This window comes from Triticum urartu, chromosome 7A (assembly GCF_056163025.1).
Source record: "Triticum urartu cultivar PI428250 chromosome 7A, HENAU_Tu73, whole genome shotgun sequence".
NCBI lineage: Eukaryota > Viridiplantae > Streptophyta > Magnoliopsida > Poales > Poaceae > Triticum > Triticum urartu.
The window spans coordinates 342,014,087-342,026,651 of NC_141879.1; the positions used below are offsets into that span (position 1 = coordinate 342,014,087).

Sequence of the window (12,565 nt, forward strand, 5' to 3'; positions counted from 1 at the left end):
ACAAGGGCTGTGAGGCTTGGGGCGAGCTCAAAGATAGAGTGTCCCTGAAGCCACCTGTCAGTCCAGAAGCGGCAAGTGAGGCCGTTGCCTAGGGACCAAGCCGTCGAAGCGCGGAAGAACCGGAGGGCCTCCGGATCCAAGGGCGGCTGAAGATGAGACCACAGCCGAGAAGGGTCAGATGCATGGAGCCAAAGCCAGTGCACTCGAAGAGAGATGCCGGTGCGGTGTAGATCACGGATTCCAAGCCCACCAAGCTCGATCGGACGGCAAACGCGTGCCCAACTAGCAAGGCAGGATCCAGAGCGGGCGTCTTTTCGCCCATGCCAAAGGAAGTCTCGGATGATCCGATTTGCTTTCTTGAGGATTGGTGGGGACAAAGACATGGCCAGCAAGACATGGACTGGCATGGCCATGAGGACTTGCCAGACCAGGGCAAGTCGTTCGCCACGCAAGAGGAGGGCAGCTTTCCAGGTGGCCAGCTTGCGCAGCAGTTTGTCAATGAGGGGTAGCAAGCTGGTGACTAGCACCTTGCGGAGTGAGAGGGGGAGGCCGAGGTACTAGATGGGGAAGGCCACCACCGGGCAGGACAGGGAGGAGCCCATGGTCTGGGAGACTTCTGGAGTGCACTGAATTGGAGCCGCCGCGCACTTGGCGAAGTTGGTACGCAACCTGGATACCGCCCTAAAGAAATCCAGGAGTGAACTAACAGTAGCCAGCTCGGAAGGATCTGGGTGGCAGAAAATGACCACATCGTCCGCAAAGAGAGAAATACTCGATGCAGCCATCCTGTCAGTGAGGCGCCGAATGATGCCCGCGGTCACCGCATGCTGCAAGAGCGAGTTGAGGGCGTCGATCACAAGGACGAAGAGCATAGGTGAAACGGGGTCGCCCTGCCGAAGGCCTTGGCAGTGGGCAATGGGGGGTGGGTACACCATTGATCATCACGCGAGTAGAGGCCGTGGATATGAGGATGGAAATCCACTCACACCAACGGGGCCCGAAGCCAAGATGCTGAAGGATCTGGAGAAGAAACGGCCATGAAACAGAGTCGAAGGCGCGGGCGATATCCAGCTTGAGGAGGACTCGGGGGAGCCGGAGTCGGTGGAGTTGCCGCGCTGTTTGCTGGACAAGGAGGAAGTTGTCATGAACACTCCGGCCCGCAATGAAGGCGCTTTGGTTGGAGGAGACCATTTTGCCAAGTCTAGGAGCCAGCCGTAAGGAGAGATCCTTGGCAAATAACTTGGCCACAATGTGAATAAGACTGATAGGGTGGTAATCGAACAACGTGGCAGCATTGGGCTTCTTGGGGATCAGAGTGATCAGGGCCTCGTTCAATCTCTGGAACGCCTGACCATTGAGAGAGTATAGCCTATCGAAGACAGCGCACAGGTCGTGCTTGATGATATCCCAACAAGAGCGAAGGGAGCTTTTTGATCGCCTCCCAAATTTCATCAGAGGTGAACGGAGCCTCGAGCTCACTCAGAAGAAAGGAAGGGTGGTCGATGGCCTGCAGATTAAGCGTGGCAGTGCGTCCATCCTGAGATCCGAGGATGGCGGAGAAATGATCAAACGCGGCGCGAGCAAGGTCGGCCTCTCCAGAAACCCGCGTCCCATTGACGGCGAGGTCGATGATCGTGTTCTTCTTTGCGCGGTGCGAAGCGTGGATCTTGGAGAAGGCCGAGGACGCCTCCCCCTCTTTGAGCCAGCGTAGACGTAGGCGCTGACGCACAATGGAGCGATGAAGGGACGCGAGGCCGAGGTATTTGCGTTTGAGCTCGAGCCGGAGCCAGGCCTTGGCGGTAGACAGGGGGCACAAGTCTTGGGCGGCGTCAAAACGCGCAATGAGTTCTCGGGCCACACCAAGCTGGGTGTAAAGGTTATTAGTAACCCGCGAGCTCCACCTTTGAAGACCACGTGCCGTAGCTTTAAGACGCGCGAAGAAGCATCGGAAGGGGTCTGGGTCGGGGGCGACCGAAGCCCAGGCTTGCTCAACGGTGTGCTAAAAACCATCCAGACCAGGCCAAAACCTTTGGAAGTGGAAGCGCCTGCCTCCGGCGGAGCGGACGTCACAATCAATAAGCAAAGGGCAGTGGTCAGATGCCGCAGAAGAGAGGCATCTCAAGAGGCAGTGGGGGTGTGAAGATTCCCAAGAGGGGGTGCAGAGAACACGGTCATTGCGAACAAGGGTAGGGTTCGCTTGCTCGTTGGACCAGGTATAACGCCTGCCATGCATGTAGATATCATAGAGCCCATGGTTGGTGATGAAGCGGCGAAAGTGGTTCATCGTTCTGCGGGAGACACGATCATTGTTCTTGTCATCCAGCGAGGTGATCATATTAAAGTCGCCGCCAATGATCCAGGGTCTGGAGATGCTAGAGCGCAGGTCATGGAGCTCAGAGAGGAAGGCCAGTTTCGCGTCATCTCCCTGGGACCGTATATGCCAGTGACCCACCAGTGCTGCCCGCCCGAGGGCGAAGAAGCCACCGCAGACACGTGGTGGTCGCCAATCATGGGGTTGGAGAGAGAGATTTGGCAACTTTGCCAGGCAAGAATGATCCCGCCCCGGGTAGCAATCGCCGGGAGGAAGTAGATGTTGGGTTTCGTAGTAATTTCAAAAAATTCCTACGCACACGCAAGATCATGTGATGCATAGCAACGAGAGGGGAGAGTGTAGTCTACGTACCCACGCAGACCGACTACGGAAGCGTTGACGCAACGTAGAGGAAGTAGTCGTACGTCTTCACGACCAACCGATCAAGTACCGAAACTACGGTACCTCCGAGTTCGAGCACACGTTCAGCTCGATGACGATCCCCGGACTCCGATCCAGCAAAGTGTCGGGGAAGAGTTCCGTCAGCACGACGGCGTGGTGACGATCTTGATGCACTACAGCAGCAGGGCTTCGCCTAAACTCCGCTACAGTATTATCGAGGAATATGGTGGCTGGGGGCACCGCACACGGCTAAGGAATAGATCACGTGGATCAACTTGTGTGTTCTAGGGTGCCTCTACCTCAGTATATAAAGGACCAAAAAGGGGGGAGGCTGGCCGGCCACAAGGGGTGCGCCAGGAGAGTCCTACTCCCTCTGGGAGTAGGATTCCCCCCCCCCCCAATCCTAGTTGGAATAGGATTCGCGGAGGGGGAAAAGAGGAGGAGGGGGCCGGCCACCTCTCCTAGTCCTAATAGGACTAGGGGAAGGGGGAGGCGCGCAGCCCATCTAGGGCAGCCCCTTCTCTTTTCCACTAAGGCCCACTATGGCCCATATAGCTCCCGGGGGGTTCCGGTAACCCTCCCGGTACTCCGGTAAAATCCCGATTTCACCCGGAACACTTCCGATATCCAAACATAGGCTTCCAATATATCAATCTTTATGTCTCGACCATTTCGAGACTCCTCGTCATGTCCGTGATCATATCCGGGACTCCGAACAACCTTCGGTACATCAAAATGCATAAACTCATAATATAACTGTCATCGTAACCTTAAGCGTGCGGACCCTACGGGTTCGAGAACAATGTAGACATGACCGAGACACGTCTCCGGTCAATAACCAATAGCGGGACCTGGATGCCCATATTGGCTCCTACATATTCTACGAAGATCTTTATCGGTCAGACCGCATAACAACATACGTTGTTCCCTTTGTCATCGGTATGTTACTTGCCCGAGATTCGATCGTCGGTATTCCAATACCTAGTTCAACCTCGTTACCGGCAAGTCTCTTTACTCGTTCCGTAATACATCATCTCGCAACTAACTCATTAGTTGCAATGCTTGCAAGGCTTATGTGATGTGCATTACCGAGAGGGCCCAGAGATACCTCTCCGACAATCGGAGTGACAATTCCTAATCTCGAAATACGCCAACCCAACATCTACCTTTGGAGACACCTGTAATGCTCCTTTATAATCACCCAGTTACGTTGTGACGTTTGGTAGCACCCGAAGTGTTCCTCCGGCAAACGGGAGTTGCATAATCTCATAGTCATAGGAACATGTATAAGTCATGAAGAAAACAATAGCAACATACTAAACGATCGGGTGCTAAGCTAATGGAATGGGTCATGTCAATCAGATCATTCAACTAATGATGTGACCTCGTTAATCAAATAACAACTCTTTGTATATGGTTAGGTAAACATAACCATCTTTGATTAACGAGCTAGTCAAGTAGAGGCATACTAGTGACACTCTGTTTGTCTATGTATTCACACATGTATTATGTTTCCGGTTAATACAATTCTAGCATGAATAATAAACATTTATCATGATATAAGGAAATAAATAATAACTTTATTATTGCCTCTAGGGCATATTTCCTTCAGTCTCCCACTTGCACTAGAGTCAATAATCTAGTTCACATCGCCATGTGATTTAACAGCAATAGTTCACATTCATATGTGATCAACACCCAAAGGGTTTACTAGAGTCAGTAATCTAGTTCACATCGCTATGTGATTAACACCCAAAGAGTACTAAGGTGTGATCATGTTTTGCTTGTGAGATAATTTTTAGTCAACGGGTCTGTCACATACAGATCCGTAAGTATTTTGCAAATTTCTATGTCAACAATGCTCTGCATGGAGCTACTCTAGCTAATTGCTCCCACTTTCAATATGTATCTAGAACGAGACTTATCATCCAGATCTGTGTCAAAATTTGCATCGACGTAACTTTTTACAACGAACCTTTTTGTTACCTCCATAATTGAGAAATATTTCCTTATTCCACTAAGGATAATTTTGACCGCTGTCCAGTGATCTACTCTTAGATCACTATTGTACTCCCTTGCTTAACACAGTGTAGGGTATACAATAGATCTGGTACACAGCATGGCATACTTTATAGAACCTATGGCTGAGGCATAGGGAATGACTTTCATTCTATTTCTATATTCTGCCGTGGTCGGGCTTTGAGTCTTACTCAATTTCACACCTTGCAACACAGGCAAGAACTCTTTCTTTGACTGTTCCATTTTGAACTACTTCAAAATCTTGTCAAGGTATGTACTCATTGAAAAACTTATCAAGCGTCTTGATCTATCTCTATAGATCTTGATGCTCAATATGTAAGCAGCTTTACCGAGGTCTTTCTTTGAAAAATTCCTTTCAAATATTCCTTTATGCTTTCCAGAAAATTATACATTATTTCCGATCAACAATATGTTGTTCACATATACTTATCAGAAATGTTGTAGTGCTCCCACTCACTTTCTTGTAAATACAGGCTTCACCGTAAGTCTGTATAAAACTATATGCTTTGATCAACTTATCAAAGCGTATATTCCAACTCCGAGATGCTTGCACCAGTCCATAGATGGATCGTTGGAGCTTGCATATTTTGTTAACACCTTTAGGATTGACAAAACCTTCTGGTTGCATCATATACAACTCTTCTTTAAGAAATCCATTAAGGAATGCAGTTTTGTTTATCCATTTGCCAGATTTCATAAAATGCGGCAATTGCTAGCATGATTCGGACAGACTTAAGCATATATACGAGTGAGAAGATCTCACCGCAGTCAACACCTTGAACTTGTCGAAAACCTTTTGCGACAATTCTAGCTTTGTAGATAGTAACACTACTATCAGCGTCCGTCTTCCTCTTGAAGATCCATTTATTTTCTATGGCTTGCCGATCATCGGGCAAATCCATCAAAGTCCATACTTTGTTCTCATACATGGATCATATCTCAGATTTTATGGCCTCAAACCATTTCGCGGAATCTGGGCTCATCATCGCTTCCTCATAGTTCGTCATGGTCTAGTAACATGACTTCCAGAACAGGATTACTGTACCACTCTGGTGCGGATCTCACTCTGGTTTACCTACGAGATTCGGTAGTAACTTGATCTGAAGTTACATGATCATCATCATTAGCTTCCTCACTAATTGGTGTAGTAGTCACAGGAACAGATTTCTGTGATGAACTACTTTCCAATAAGGGAGAAGGTACAATTACCTTATCAAGTTTTCTACTTTCCTCCCACTCACTTCTTTCGAGAGAAACTCCTTCTCCAAAAAGTTTCTGAATTTAGCAACAAAAGTCTTGCCTTCGGATCTGTGATAGAAGGTTTATCCAATAGTTTCCTTTGGATATCCTATGAAGATTTACTTCTCCGATTTGGGTTCGAGCTTATCATATTGAAACTTTTTCACATAAGCATCGCAGTCCCAAACTTTAAGAAACGACAGCTTAGGTTTCTTGCCAAACCATAGTTCATATGGTGTCGTCTCAACGAATTTAGATGGTGCCCTATTTAACGTGCATGCAGCTGTCTCTAATGCATAACCCCAAAACGATAGTGGTAGATTGGTAAGAGACATCATAGATTGTACTATATTCAATAAAGTACGGTTATGACGTTCGGACACACCATTACACTGTGGTGTTCCAGGTGGCGTGAGTAGTGAAACTATTTCACATTGTTTTAAACTGAAGGCCAAACTCGTAACTCAAATACTCTTCTCTACGATCAGATCGTAGAAACTTTATTTTCTTGTTACGATGATTTTTCACTTCACTCTGAAATTCTTTGAACTTTTCAAATGTTTCAGACTTATGTTTCATCAAGTAGATATACTCATATCTGCTCAAATCATCTGTGAAGATCAGAAAATAATGATACTTGTCGCGAGCCTCAATATTTATCGGACCACATACATCAGTATGTATGATTTCCAACAAATCTGTTGCTCGCTCCATTGTTCCGAAGAACAGAGTCTTAGTCATCTTGCCCATGAGGCATGGTTCGCAAGCATCAACTGATTCATAATCAAGTGATTCCAAAATCCCATCAGCATGGAGTTTCTTCATGTGCTTTACACCAATATGACCTAAATGATAGTGCCACAAATAAGTTGCACCATCATTATTAACTTTGCATCTTTTGGTTTCAATATTATGATTATGTGTATCACTACGATCGAGATCCAACGAACTATTTTCATTGGGTGTGTAACCATATAAGGTTTTATTCATGTAAACAGAACAACAATTTATTCTCTTACTTAAATGAATAACCGTATTACAATAAACATGATCAAATCATATTCATGCTCAACGCAAACACCAAATAACACTTATTCAGGTTCAACACTAATCCCGAAAGTATAGGGAGTGTGCGATGATGATCATATCAATCTCGGAACCACTTCCAACACACATCGTCACTTCACCCTTAACTAGTCTCTGTTTATTCTGCAACTCCCGTTTCGAGTTACTAATCTTAGCAACTGAACTAGTATCAAATACTGAGGGGTTGCTATAAACACTAGTAAAGTACACATCAATAACATGTATATCAAATATACTTATGTTCACTTTGTCATCCTTCTTATCTGCCAATCACTTGGGGTAGTTCCGCTTCCAGTGACCAGTCCCTTTGCAGTAGAAACACTTAGTCTCAGGCTTAGGACCAGACTTGGGCTTCTTCACTTGAGCAGCAACTTGCTTGCTGTTCTTCTTGAAGTTCCCCTTCTTCCCTCCGCCCTTTTCTTGAAACTAGTAGTCTTGTCTGCCATCAACACTTGATGTTTTTCTCGATTTCTACCTTCGTCAATTTCCACATTACGAAGAGCTTGGGAATCGTTTCCGTTATCCCTTGCATATCATAGTTCATCACAAAGTTCTACTAACTTGGTGATGGTGACTAGAGAATTCTGTCAATCACTATCTTATCTGGAAGATTAACTCCCACTTGATTCAAGCGATTGTTGTACTCAGACAATCTGGGCACATGCTCACTAGTTGAGCGATTCTCCTCCATCTTTTAGCTATAGAACTTGTTGGAGACTTTCATATCTCTCAACTCGGGTATTTACTTGAAATATTAACTTCAACTCCTGGAACATCTCATATGCTCCATGACGTTCAAAACGTCTTTGAAGTCCCGATTCTAAGCCATTAAGCATGGTGCACTAAACTATCAAGTAGTCATCATATTGAGCTAGCCAAACGTTCATAACGTCTGCATCTGCTCCTGCAATAGGTCTGTCACCTAGCGGTGCATCAAGGACATAATTCTTCTGTGCAGCAATGAGGATAAACCTCAGATCACGGATCCAATCCGCATCTTTGCTACTAACATCTTTCAACACAATTTTCTCTAGGAACATATCAAAATAAACACAGGGAAGCAACAATGCGAGCTATTGATCTACAACATGATTTGCAAAATACTACCAGGACTAAGTTCATGATAAATTTAAGTTCAATTTAATCATATTACTCAAGAACTCCCACTTAGATAGACATCCCTCTAATCCTCTAAGTGATTACGTGATCCAAATCAACTAAACCATGTCCGATCATCACGTGAGATGGAGTAGTTTCATTGGTGAACATCACTATGTTGATCATATCTACTATATGATTCACGCTCGACCTTTCGGTCTCCGTGTTCCGAGGCCATATCTGTATATGCTTGGCTCGTCAAGTATAACCTGAGTACTCCGCATGTGCAACTGTTTTGCACCCGTTGTATTTGAACGTAGAACCTATCACACCCGATCATCACGTGGTGTCTCAGCACGAAGAACTTTCGCAACGGTGCATACTCAGGGAGAACACTTCTTGATAATTTTGTGAGAGATCATCTTATAATGCTACCGTCAATCAAAGCATGATAAGATGCATAAAAGGATAAACATCACATGCAATCAATATAAGTGATATGATATGGCCATCATCATCTTGTGCTTGTGATCTCCATCTCCGAAGCACCGTAGTGATCACCATCATCACCGGCACGACACCTTGATCTCCATCGTAGCATCATTGTCGTCTCGCCAATCTTATGCTTCCACGACTATCACTACCGTTTAGTAATAAAGTAAAGCATTACATCGCGATTGCATTGCATACAATAAAACGACAACCATAAGGCTCCTGCCAGTTGCCGATAACTCGGTTACAAAACATGATCATCTCATACAATAAAATTTATCATCATGCCTTGACCATATCACATCACAACATGCCCTGCAAAAACAAGTTAGACGTCCTCTACTTTGTTGTTGCAAGTTTTACGTGGCTGCTACGGGCTTAAGCAAGAACCAATCTCACCTACGCATCAAAACCACAACGATAGTTTGTCAAATAGACTCTGTTTTAACCTTCGCAAGGACCGGGCGTAGCCATACTCGGTTCAACTAAAGTTGGAGAGACAGTCGCCCGCAAGCCACCTATGTGCAAAGCACGTCGGGGGAACCGGTCTCGCGTAAGCGTACGCGTAATGTTGGTCCGGGTCGTCTCGTCCAACAATGCCGCCAACCAAAGTATGACATGCTGGTAGGCAGTATGACTTATATCACCCACAACTCACTTGTGTTCTACTCGTGCATATAACATCAACATAAATAACCTAGGCTCGGATGCCACTGTTGGGTTTCGTAGTAATTTCAAAAAAATTCCTACGCACACGCAAGATCATGTGATGCATAGCAACGAGAGGGGAGAGTGTAGTCTATGTACCCACGCAGACCGACTGCGGAAGCGTTGACACAACGTAGAGGAAGTAGTCGTACGTCTTCACGATCCAACCGATCAAGTACCGAAACTACGGTACCTCCGAGTTCAAGCACACGTTCAGCTCGATGACGATCCCCGGACTCCGATCCAGCAAAGTGTCGGGGAAGAGTTCCGTCAGCACGACGGCGTGGTGATGATCTTGATGCACTACAACAGCAGGGCTTCGCCTAAACTCCGCTACAGTATTATCGAGGAATATGGTGGCTGGGGGCACCGCACACGGCTAAGGAATAGATCACGTGGATCAACTTGTGTGTTCTAGGGTGCCTCTACCTTAGTATATAAAGGACCAAAAAGGGGGGAGGCTGGCCGGCCACAAGGGGTGCGCCAGGAGAGTCCTACTCCCTGTGGGAGTAGGATTCCCCCCCCCCAATCCTAGTTGGAATAGGATTCGCGGCGGGGAAAAGAGGAGGAGGGGGCCGGCCACCTCTCCTAGTCCTAATAGGACTAGGGGAAGGGGGAGGCGCGCAGCCCATCTAGGGCAGCCCCTTCTCTTTTCCACTAAGGCCCACTATGGCCCATATAGCTCCCGGGGGGTTCCGGTAACCCTCCCGGTACTCCGGTAAAATCCTGATTTCACCCGGAACACTTCCGATATCCAAACATAGGCTTCCAATATATCAATCTTTATGTCTTGACCATTTCGAGACTCCTCGTCATGTCCGTGATCATATCCGGGACTCCGAACAACCTTCGGTACATCAAAATGCATAAACTCATAATATAACTGTCATCGTAACCTTAAGCGTGCGGACCCTACGGGTTCGAGAACAATGTAGACATGACCGAGACACGTCTCCGGTCAATAACCAATAGCGGGACCTGGATGCCCATATTGGCTCCTACATATTCTACGAAGATCTTTATCGGTCAGACCGCATAACAACATACGTTGTTCCCTTTGTCATCGGTATGTTACTTGCCCGAGATTCGATCGTCGGTATTCCAATACCTAGTTCAACCTCGTTACCGGCAAGTCTCTTTACTCGTTCCGTAATACATCATCTCGCAACTAACTCATTAGTTGCAATGCTTGCAAGGCTTATGTGATGTGCATTACCGAGAGGGCCCAGAGATACCTCTCCGACAATCGGAGTGACAATTCCTAATCTCGAAATACGCCAACCCAACATCTACCTTTGGAGACACCTGTAATGCTCCTTTATAATCACCCAGTTACGTTGTGACGTTTGGTAGCACCCGAAGTGTTCCTCCGGCAAACGGGAGTTGCATAATCTCATAGTCATAGGAACATGTATAAGTCATGAAGAAAACAATAGCAACATACTAAACGATCGGGTGCTAAGCTAATGGAATGGGTCATGTCAATCAGATCATTCAACTAATGATGTGACCTCGTTAATCAAATAACAACTCTTTGTATATGGTTAGGTAAACATAACCATCTTTGATTAACGAGCTAGTCAAGTAGAGGCATACTAGTGACACTCTGTTTGTCTATGTATTCACACATGTATTATGTTTCCGGTTAATACAATTCTAGCATGAATAATAAACATTTATCATGATATAAGGAAATAAATAATAACTTTATTATTGCCTCTAGGGCATATTTCCTTCAGTAGAAGCCGTCAAAAGAGCCACCAAGAGTCTCGAGGATGAGAGCCGGCGAAACCATCGTGAAAGTGCAACTATCCCTAGGTGGTTTTGGTAATTCATAACAACATATAGCTCATTGAGCTAATGCTATTCCAAGATGATTATTTCAGGAAAGCTCAATGATTGGCATGGCATGGATATGAAAGTGGAACCCTCAAAATGCTAAGGACAATGGATTGGCTCAAGCTCAAAAGCTCAAGACTCTTCATTTTATATTTTAGTGATCCAAGATCACATTGAATCCATAGGAAAAGCCAATACTATTAAGGAGGGATGAGGTGTTGCTTAATGAGCCTGTTGCTTCATGTGCTTAGTGATATGCTCCAAAACCCTCAACTACTTTCCCATATCCACATATGACCTAAACTCTAAGCCAAACTCGGTCCTACCGATTCTTCCTATCCGGCGCCACCGAGTTTCACTTGTCATTAGCCACTGCCAAACCCTAGCAATTCGGTTCTACCGATAAGGATCTCGGTCCCACCGAGATGGGGTTGCAAACTCTCTGTTTCCCTTTCGTAACTTTTCGGTCCCACCGAAAGAGCGAATCGGTCCCACCGAGATTGCAATGTAAACTCAGTGTTTCCCCTTTGTAAATTTTCGGTCTCACCGAGTTCCACTCGGTCTCACCGAAAGAGCAAATCGGTCCCACCGAGTTTGCCTGACCAACTCTCTGGTTAGCTAATTACCAAATTCAGTCTCACCGAGTTTGTGTAATCGGTCTCACCGAGATTACGTTATGCCCAAACCCTAACCGAATCGGTCCTACCGAGTTGCATGTCAGTCCCACCGAAATCACTAACGGTCACTAGGTTTACTTTTTCGGTCCGACCGAGTTTATTGATTCGGTCCCACCGAGATTGGAAAACTGTGTAACGGTTGGATTTTGTGTGGAGGCTATATATACCCCTCCACCTCTTTCTCATTCAGTGAGAGAGCCATCAGAACACACACATCATTCCAACTCATTTGTTCTGAGAGAGAACCACCTACTCATGTGTTGAGACCAAGACATTCCATTCCTACCATATGAATCTTGATCTCTAGCCTTCCCAAGTTGCTTTCCACTCGAATCTTCTTTCCACCAAATCCAAATCCTATGAGAGAGAGTTGAGTGTTGGGGAGACTATCATTTGAAGCACAAGAGCAAGGAGTTCATTACCTACACACCATTTGTTACTTCTTGGAGAGTGGTGTCTCCTAGATTGGCTAGGTGTCACTTGGGAGCCTCCGACAAGATTGTGGAGTTGAACCAAGGAGTTTGTAAGGGCAAGGAGATCGCCTACTTCGTGAAGATCTACCGCTAGTGAGGCAAGTCCTTCGTGGGCGATGGCCATGGTGGGATAGACAAGGTTGCTTCTTCGTGGACCCTTTGTGGGTGGTTGCTTCTTCGTGGACCCTTCGTGGGTGGAG

At 46.1% G+C, this 12,565-nt stretch overlaps 1 protein-coding gene across 1 annotated transcript; it reads right to left on the minus strand.

Annotated features, from left to right (window-relative positions):
* Positions 1-557: 557 nt before the first annotated feature.
* Positions 558-2,284, minus strand: LOC147959545 (uncharacterized). Its single transcript, XM_087532709.1, has 4 exons — positions 2,028-2,284; positions 1,439-1,901; positions 987-1,347; positions 558-901 (listed from the first exon to the last, which is right to left on the minus strand). Exons 1-4 carry the CDS (start codon positions 2,282-2,284, stop codon positions 558-560), a joined length of 1,425 nt encoding a protein of 474 aa, XP_087388835.1.
* Positions 2,285-12,565: the final 10,281 nt, after the last annotated feature.

Excerpts from the sequence above, each read along its gene's own strand:
- LOC147959545 (XM_087532709.1), bottom strand. The coding sequence starts at position 2,284 with ATGAACCACTTTCGCCGCTTCATCACCAACCATGGGCTCTATGATATC. Across the intron at positions 1,902-2,027 it reads AGGCGCTTCCACTTCCAAAG|GTGGAGCTCGCGGGTTACTA; the intron begins GTTTTGGCCTGG and ends TGGTCTTCAAAG. Across the intron at positions 902-986 it reads TGGCTTCGGGCCCCGTTGGT|GCCTTCGGCAGGGCGACCCC; the intron begins GTGAGTGGATTT and ends CCCACTGCCAAG.